General features: G+C 49.3%; 4 protein-coding genes across 4 annotated transcripts; 2 read left to right on the top strand and 2 right to left on the bottom strand.

The window, feature by feature from the left end:
* Nucleotides 1–633: 633 nt before the first annotated feature.
* Nucleotides 634–1,144, top strand: An02g09360 (hypothetical protein; the record flags this gene model as incomplete). Its single annotated transcript, XM_059746492.1, has 2 exons — nt 634–669; nt 749–1,144. The coding sequence occupies 2 exons, from the start codon at nt 634–636 to the stop codon at nt 1,142–1,144; spliced, it is 432 nt and encodes a 143-aa protein (XP_059600048.1).
* A 1,213-nt stretch (nt 1,145–2,357) lies between these two features.
* Nucleotides 2,358–4,746, top strand: An02g09350 (uncharacterized protein; the record flags this gene model as incomplete). Its single annotated transcript, XM_001400030.3, has 4 exons — nt 2,358–2,704; nt 2,769–3,398; nt 3,469–3,985; nt 4,048–4,746. 4 exons carry the CDS (start codon nt 2,358–2,360, stop codon nt 4,744–4,746), a joined length of 2,193 nt encoding a protein of 730 aa, XP_001400067.1.
* Nucleotides 4,747–4,983: 237 nt separating this feature from the next.
* Nucleotides 4,984–6,144, bottom strand: An02g09340 (uncharacterized protein; the record flags this gene model as incomplete). The annotated part of the gene is made up of 1 exon (XM_001400029.1): nt 4,984–6,144. One exon carries the CDS (start codon nt 6,142–6,144, stop codon nt 4,984–4,986), a length of 1,161 nt encoding a protein of 386 aa, XP_001400066.1.
* Nucleotides 6,145–6,637: 493 nt separating this feature from the next.
* An02g09330 (uncharacterized protein) lies at nt 6,638–7,830 on the bottom strand (the record flags this gene model as incomplete). The annotated part of the gene is made up of 2 exons (XM_001400028.3): nt 6,638–7,262; nt 7,325–7,830. Coding segments are annotated over 2 exons (1,131 nt in total), but the record flags the coding sequence as incomplete, so codon positions are not given.
* Nucleotides 7,831–7,832: the final 2 nt, after the last annotated feature.

The raw sequence follows: 7,832 nt of genomic DNA, 5'->3' as shown, positions 1-7,832 counted from the left end.
TACTGCCAGATTTAAGCATCGAGATAGTAAACTTCGAGAAGTATGAACCGCTAGTAGCCTTACCTACCATTACAATTCTTCCCAAGCCAAAGAGAATAGTTCATCTGACCTTGCCAACCAGGCCGACACAGATCTTGAACAAAAAAATGGTGGCAGACCGCACTTGACCAGCTATACGAGGCAGGGCGAGGTATCTTCTCTACACGATAATCTCTTACCGGATAGACATGATTGGTGACATTAGAGTCGGCCGAGTATATCACGGCCAGTGAGACCACTGGCAGATGGAGGATAATCCGAGATGGAACATCAATACAAAATTATATGACCTTGATGCACCCAGCAGGTTAATAATGCAAGGCTCTTTCTGAAGAAATTCTCAGCGGGGTAGCCGCTGCAGGACCATTAATACTGGGACAACTATGTAACCTAGGTTGTGTCTTTTATAAGATTAAGTGGAATGGCACTGGTGGCTGCGAAAATTCAAATACATAGTAGCTGCAGGAGAAGTGGAAGTAATGATTCTGAGTCAATATTATAAGGTGTGGCCTGCTTTGCAGCTGGAATTTTGCTAGACAATTTAAAGCCATCCGGCTCTTTTATCATCGTATACAGATGGTGTGGACAGGCATAATGCTGATAATATTGACCTTATTCATAAGAATACTGGTGAATTACTAGCGCTAATTAGCTAAGGTATCAACATTCCTGCTATATGGCTAGGGGGCGAATAGAACAAGCATACTAGGCTACTGGAAGCCTCTGGCCACCAACTCACGAAACCCCGGAGTCCAACGTGCCACCCTCAACTTCCTCCTCACCAGGAGAAAGCAAGAAATTGTATGATAGACTGGGCCCACCAGATGCGGAGAGAAGAAATCATGGAAAGGGTAATGCGGTTGAGACCTGGCTGGATTTGCCTCGTTTCTTCTTGTTTGGTGCTTTCAACTGGGAAGAAAATGAGTATGATGAGCCAAGATCCATGACCTGCAACGTCACATCTTTGGCATTCTCTGGTGTCCATCTTGTTGCCTGGAACTGGGAATTCTTGTCAGACACTACCGCATGCTCTGGCGCATCTTTGGCCCTGATAAGTACTATTCCAGGGGTCTTGCTGGTTTACTGTGCGACGGGTTTAGGGTGAGCTATAGAGCGACTCTAAAGGTGATGAAATTTGATTTTTCTGGTACTTTCTTGGTTTCTCTTCGATGCTGGCCGCTGTTTACAAGACAGAGCAATGGTGTCATTTCTTTCCCCATTTCGCTTGAACCTAATAGTATCGGCAAAATAAGAATTCAGAAACCCACGCTCTAGGAAACCATAATACAAACTAAAAGGAAATCCAGCCTCAGGAAGCTGGGGACCGAAATAAACGATATAATAAACGATCAAATGTAGAATCTGGTATACAGCCTCATATAGGTCATAGTTCTATCTCATTTGCCCGAGGCCGCTATTGTAGTCCACTGGGATCATCGGGCTGGCTTGGCCCGTGCTAGAGGCCCACCAACAGTTACTAAGCGAAAACCGAAGATTGGCTAACCCCATCATCATTGCAGAACAACTCATCTTTGAAGGATCGAATATATTGTAGGTAGGTACTTACGTGGCGTGGTCTGAACCTACACTAGTGGTCAATTATTTAGATGGTGGTGGTCGTCATTGAAGAGCCTGTTGTTAAGGAGTGTAGAACAATGGCCCTCTGGGCATAAGGCAACCCATTGGGTAAGCATTACATGCAGATTGCTTGAATCAGAGGGCAACCGCTGTGTGTAACATCTTCAGTTGGATGCCCAATTACCCCAACGTTCGGCAATACCTTCTGAGTCTGTTGTAGACTAGTCTGCTGTATATTATCCAGATCAGTCACAGACAGGGCGGAATGTGCTGACTTGAAGGGAGAACAAAGAAAGTTATGTAAGCTAGGAGTGGGTTCTCCAGTTTTAAGTATGTTTATCTCCAGGGTTCGAACGTCATCGACGCCTGTCTCAATTTTTAAGCTAGATCGGAGAGTGTGTGAGAGAGCTTGCAGGGCAAAACTTTGCCCGTGCATCAGCCTTGCGAAATAAAATATCTTGGTATGCTGAACTTTCAGTTCCACCGCCAATCAGGGCCTGCTTGTTTCGTCCGAAAACTTACGATTCCGCTAACGATGGACTTATCTTAGCCAACAGCCACCGCTCCTTGCGCTAGCAATCGTGTCTCGCAAATCGCTCAACCACAACTGTGCTTCCTTTCTTCCCTATCTTCCCTCGTCGCCGAAGTCGCCATTCCTTATGGCGTTTTCTGCGACATTACAGCGTGCATTGTCTGTTTGATTCGATCGTGCTTTTCACCCCGGGTTTCTCCGAATCAACATGACGGATCCCAATCCGCAGGGCGGACACCTCGAACACCGCTCTTTGCGGGATTGGCTTGCCAACTTCTTCCGAGCACCTTTGTCAAACAGTTCTGCAGATTCTCCGCCTGAACGGATTCCCGAGACCTTAGAACCGAATGATAGAACCCGCTTGTTGAAATTGGACGATGGTCAAGGTCCCGCATACGGTACAAGAGATGGTTTATCGACGCCGCAGGTTGACGGTGGGCCTGAAGGACATATTCGGAACGGGAATGGAAGCCCGACGTTCGTACAAGGGCCGGAGAACCTGCCTCCCAGGACTGGGTCAGGCCTGGCATGGCCTGTGAAGAACCATAAGACTATGTAGGCTTGGACTATACGGCCTCTTGGCTTTGGATTCAGGACGTAACGACTGATTGAGACACAGGTACCTCTCATACTACATCCCGTTCTTCAACTGGATCACACAATATCGCTGGTCTTTCCTCCGAGGCGACTTAATTGCAGCCTTGACAATCGCGTCAATCTACATTCCCATGGCCCTATCTTTGGCTTCGAACCTCGCCCATGCACCAGCCATCAACGGCCTTTACTCATTCGTTTTCATGCCACTGCTTTATGCAATTCTAGGAAGCAGTCCTCTGCTCGTTGTTGGTCCGGAAGCAGCTGGGTCGCTATTGACGGGAACAATCGTTAAAACTAGCGTCAAACAAGGCCACTCGCAGGAGGATGATGAGGCCGCAAGCGCAATGGTTGTAGGCATAGCCACTGCCATGGCAGGAGCAATGATACTAGTCGCTGGACTGACTAGGCTGGGTTTCCTGGACAATGTACTCAGTCGGCCTTTTTTGAGAGGCTTCATTACTGCCATTGGCTTTGTCATCTTTGTTGACCAGCTCATCCCGGAGGTTGGACTGGCAGACTTGGCCAAAGAGGCCGGTGTCAGTCATGGCAGCACAGTGCAGAAGCTTGTCTTTCTTGCTGGGAATATCAAAAGCTGTCATGGTCTTACAGCTGCTGTATCCTTCGGAAGTTTTGCAATCATTATGCTCTTTCGGTATGTACCATGTCCCCACCTAGCGTGTAGGGGAGATACCTGATTGCTGACCCTGTGCTACCTGCCTCAGAACAATCAAAAAAGCACTAGAACCACGATACCCTCAGGTCGTATACTTCCCCGACCGTATCCTTGTCGTGATCCTCTCGGCCATTCTGACCTGGCGTCTTGGTTGGTACGAGCAGGGGCTGGAAGTTCTGGGGTCGGTTCAGAACACTGCCACTGGGCTCTTCGCCTTCAGGTGGCCCTTCCAAATCAAACATCTGAAGCATGTGCGCACCGCCATGAGCACCTCCTTCATCATTGCTATCCTTGGCTTCTTCGAGTCCTCGGTTGCTGCCAAGGGGCTCGGGGAGAGACGAGACGGGGTCCAAGGCATGTCTGTCAGTGCGAATAGGGAGATGGTTGCTCTGGGCGTTGCTAATGTGGTTGGGGGCTGCTTTATGGCTCTCCCTGCCTTTGGTGGATACGGACGGAGCAAAGTCAACGCCTCTACGGGCGCTCGCTCTCCTATGAGCAGTATCTTCCTCAGTATTATCACCTTCATTGTTATTATGGTGCTCTTGCCGTACCTATACTATCTTCCTGTGAGTTCTTCCCCAACACCTGTGAATACTTGACAAAACCCATATATTAATAACCACCATAGAAAGCTGTACTATGCTCTACGATATCGGTCGTCGCATACAGTCTTATAGAGGAATGTCCTCACGACGTTGCCTTCTTCATCCGGCTGCGTGGTTGGACAGAGCTTGCATTGATGCTTCTCATCTTCGTCTCCACTATATTCTACTCGCTGGAGCTGGGTATCGCGCTTGGCATTGGGCTCTCAATCCTGATCCTTATTCGCCACTCCACCCAGCCTCGCATACAGATTCTCGGGAAAATAGCTGGAACACCCGACCAATACGATAACGCCGAAATGCATGCGGAAAATGTGGAGCTCATTGACGGTGCCCTTGTTGTTAAGATCCCCGAGCCGCTCACCTTCGCCAACACTGGCGATCTCAAGAATCGCTTGCGCCGCCTAGAGTTCTACGGCTCAAATCGCGCACATCCGTCCCTTCCACGGTTGCGCCCCCCGGAATCAAATAAGAATGTTATCTTCGACGTTCACGGTGTTACGAGCATTGATGGCTCCGGTACGCAGGTCCTCTCCGAGATCGTTAATGATTACATCAATCTCGGAGTAAGCGTGTATTTCTGTCGGCTTTCGAACCGCAGCGTCTTCCGCATGTTCGAAAGAAGCGGCATAGTCGACCGGTGTGGAGGCATGTCTCATTTTGTCACCGGTGTTGATGAGGCGCTTCGGCTCGCTGAGTCGGAAGGCCATGCATCGGAACCTTGAAGGTTCAATTTTATGTGAAGCCCGGCGCTTCTCTCGTATAGATGTGCTACCTGGTCATGACCCGAACCTGTAAACGATTCACGACATTGCACGATACAAGACAGACGTTTAGAATGTATAGTCCCAGCATCCGTTAGATATGTTGTTGATAGCAGTCAAAACAAGAATCACCAGCGGTTTTCTTCCTTCGTGATTGGCTTGTTCGTGCAAATTTTCGTAGTCTGTGACCCTGATCTATCAGGATTTCTGGTTCTCGTCCTCGCTCATCTCAGCCCTACGCAAGGTATCGGAAAGCAACACCTCACAAGCCCGTAATGCAAGAAGATTTTTCCGATCAGCAGCGGTATTCGAGCCATCGTTGTCGCCTACTGGAGGTGCAGCAACCAGCTTGAGCTTCCCGTCTCCACCGAGCACGAACCCCCCGCAGGCGATCCGTGAAAGCCGCACATAATCTTGCTCCTTGGGGGTGGGCTCAGCATTGCCACCGCTCAAATCAAACTTCATTGCCAAATGCTCTTCCAAGTATGAACTGAGAACAGCCAGAACGTTCAACTCACTTCCAGTTCCGTTATTTCCAACATCAAGGAACCCGCCCAGTGAATCCCGTGGTATCGTAACGTTCAATGTACGCAAATCTGGCGAAACAGAGGCAGGAAACGATAGAGTGAGGTGAAGCTCTTTGACGATCTCGACTACGTCCATAGACCCGGATCCATCTTCGGAGTTCAATGTGTTTATGTATGTGTTCAAGGCTGTGCCTATAAATCGCGAGGGAAGACGAAGCGGAGAACAGTACGTGTCGAAGGTCGAAGACAGAAAAGAGACGAAGGTCTGTCGGAGAGGGGCAGGAAAGCGGGTCAGAAGGAGCGGTAGGTGCGTAGCATGTGTTTGAGTCTGAGAGCGCGTTCGAGTGCGAGGTTTTGAAGTGGCTTCGGTTTGGAATGCAGGAAGAGAGGACAAGGTGAGAAGAGCTGCTTTGTATGTTGCGTTTTCGTACTCCAGCTTCACGAGGATTCCTCCTCCTTGTGGGGAAGGCGTATGTGAAGGTGCTGAGCGTTGAGTCCGCGCTCGAGATTGAGGTCCGTCTGGCGCCTGAGACCCATTTTCAGGGTCACGTTCATGTCCAGTATCTGAGAATGAGAGACTGGATATGGATTCCCAGGTGCAGGATTGCAGCGCGCCGGTTCGGGAGAGGGAATCGTCGTCTGTCGTGGGCAATGGACCGCTGGATTGGAGGGCAAGCGGGAAGGAGGATGCGGTCAACTGATCGCGCAGTCTGGTCGCGTAGAATTTCAGAGCCGCGGGGTTGTTGACAAGGCTGTCGAAGTCTCTTCCGTGGTGAAGAGGGGAGAGACGGTGGAGTATCCACGAGGTGTTTAGTAGGCTTGTTTGTGCCATTGTGGTACCTTGAGGCTGGTTGAGAGTGTACAATGCATGTGAAGGAGTGGTGTATCACATATCGTGTTAGAATAGCACAATTGGAAGAGGTGCTCTCTTGTCGATCAGTAAAATGATGCGGCAGCTGTTTACTTAGTTGGGAGAGCGGAATGCCCTCGGCGCGACTATCTGTCTAATCGATGCTCCTTATCACGCAAACATTGCAAACATATTTTCCCGGAAAACAACATAGGGCATAGGGCTTGCTTACAATGTAGTGAAGGAAGCATTCTCGTTACAGATTAAGGGACCGATCTCAAGGCAAAAAAATCTCCATTTATATGTAATAGCCGCTGCTAAAATCGTTATGCCAAACGAGTAACACCCAGATGAGCAAAGAGCTCATGTCATGAAGATGGACATATTCTCCACCATGGAGTACACCAAAACCCCGATGAAACGCCTCGCCTTGTGAATGCAAAGAATGCAATGCTTGCTAAACCGACAGAATGCATTATGCACGCCATCCATCTGGAATGCGACAGTCTTGGCAGCTGAATAGGACAGGCAATCCTGTCCAAACCATGACGCGCTCTGCATGATGCGGCGCCGCCTTTCGTAAAGCCAATTCCTCCTTCACAACATCGAACCAGACATCTTCCACGGAACCATGCAGATGCACATTCGGGGCATTCTGGAAGACCAACATGTTGATGTCGTCCTTTTCATTTAATGTAATATCATTATGAAAATTGTGCATGAAGTCCTTTCGCTGCATCCGCTGATTGCCACCATCCCCGATCTCAGCGGAGAAGTACTCCACTATTCGGAGGAACGGCGATACTGTAAGCAACGATCCAATCCAACTGTCATCCGAAACCGTAGGCTCATCCGGTGGTACAGTGTACCGCAAGTATGAGACTAGAAGTTGCATGCAGTGATGTGTGGCTATGAGGGTAGGGGTGTCAGTAAAAGGGGGTGATCTGATTATCTTTACTTGCAAGTCCCGGTACATGGCTTTACGGATGTGTGGGGGTACAGGAACTGGCAAGCGTCCGGCTTCCCAGTCACGCAGAAGAACGTTAGTCTGCTCTCGCCTGGCAAGAGCATAGGTTTCAAGGAAGTATAGTGTATAATACCTGCATGAAGAGGAATGCGTTAGAAGAGCACTAAAACGGGAGGTTGGGAGGCCACTACTTACATGAGCGGAGCGAGATGAAACCATAAGCGCGCAGTAGTCCTTTGCACGAAGACACAGCGCTCAGCTTTGGAGGTGAACATGGATTTCATAAACGCCGGTTCGCTGTGTACAAACCGATCCATAACACGGTCTGCAAGGTAGCAGCAAAGCCTTGAACAAAGCGTCTGCCGGCGACGCAGGCCGGAAATATACTTGAAAGTGTATATGTGACCACCCTTAGCGCTTTTGGCTGGTGGAAACAAATCCGATAACAACACTGCATCATCCTCCGGGTTCCGAGTATATGTTCTTTCGCTATCTATTGGGGATGGAAGTGTTCCATGGCGACGTTGACGGAGGTATTGCCGGGTAATCCATTGTTCCTGCGAGTTAAGCAGCAGATAGAACGATTTGCAGACAAGCTTTAATGGTAGGAAATCCGTGACACCGCAGTGGGCGAATATCTTGATCTGAATCTCGACTGGGAGGAGATCCCAGGGGGAAGAAGTCGGAACTAGCTCCACACTGT

This window comes from Aspergillus niger (assembly GCF_000002855.4).
Source record: "Aspergillus niger supercontig An02".
Lineage (NCBI taxonomy): Eukaryota > Fungi > Ascomycota > Eurotiomycetes > Eurotiales > Aspergillaceae > Aspergillus > Aspergillus niger.
Note: the sequence above shows the minus strand (reverse complement) of the source record. Positions and strands in the feature narration are given on the sequence as shown.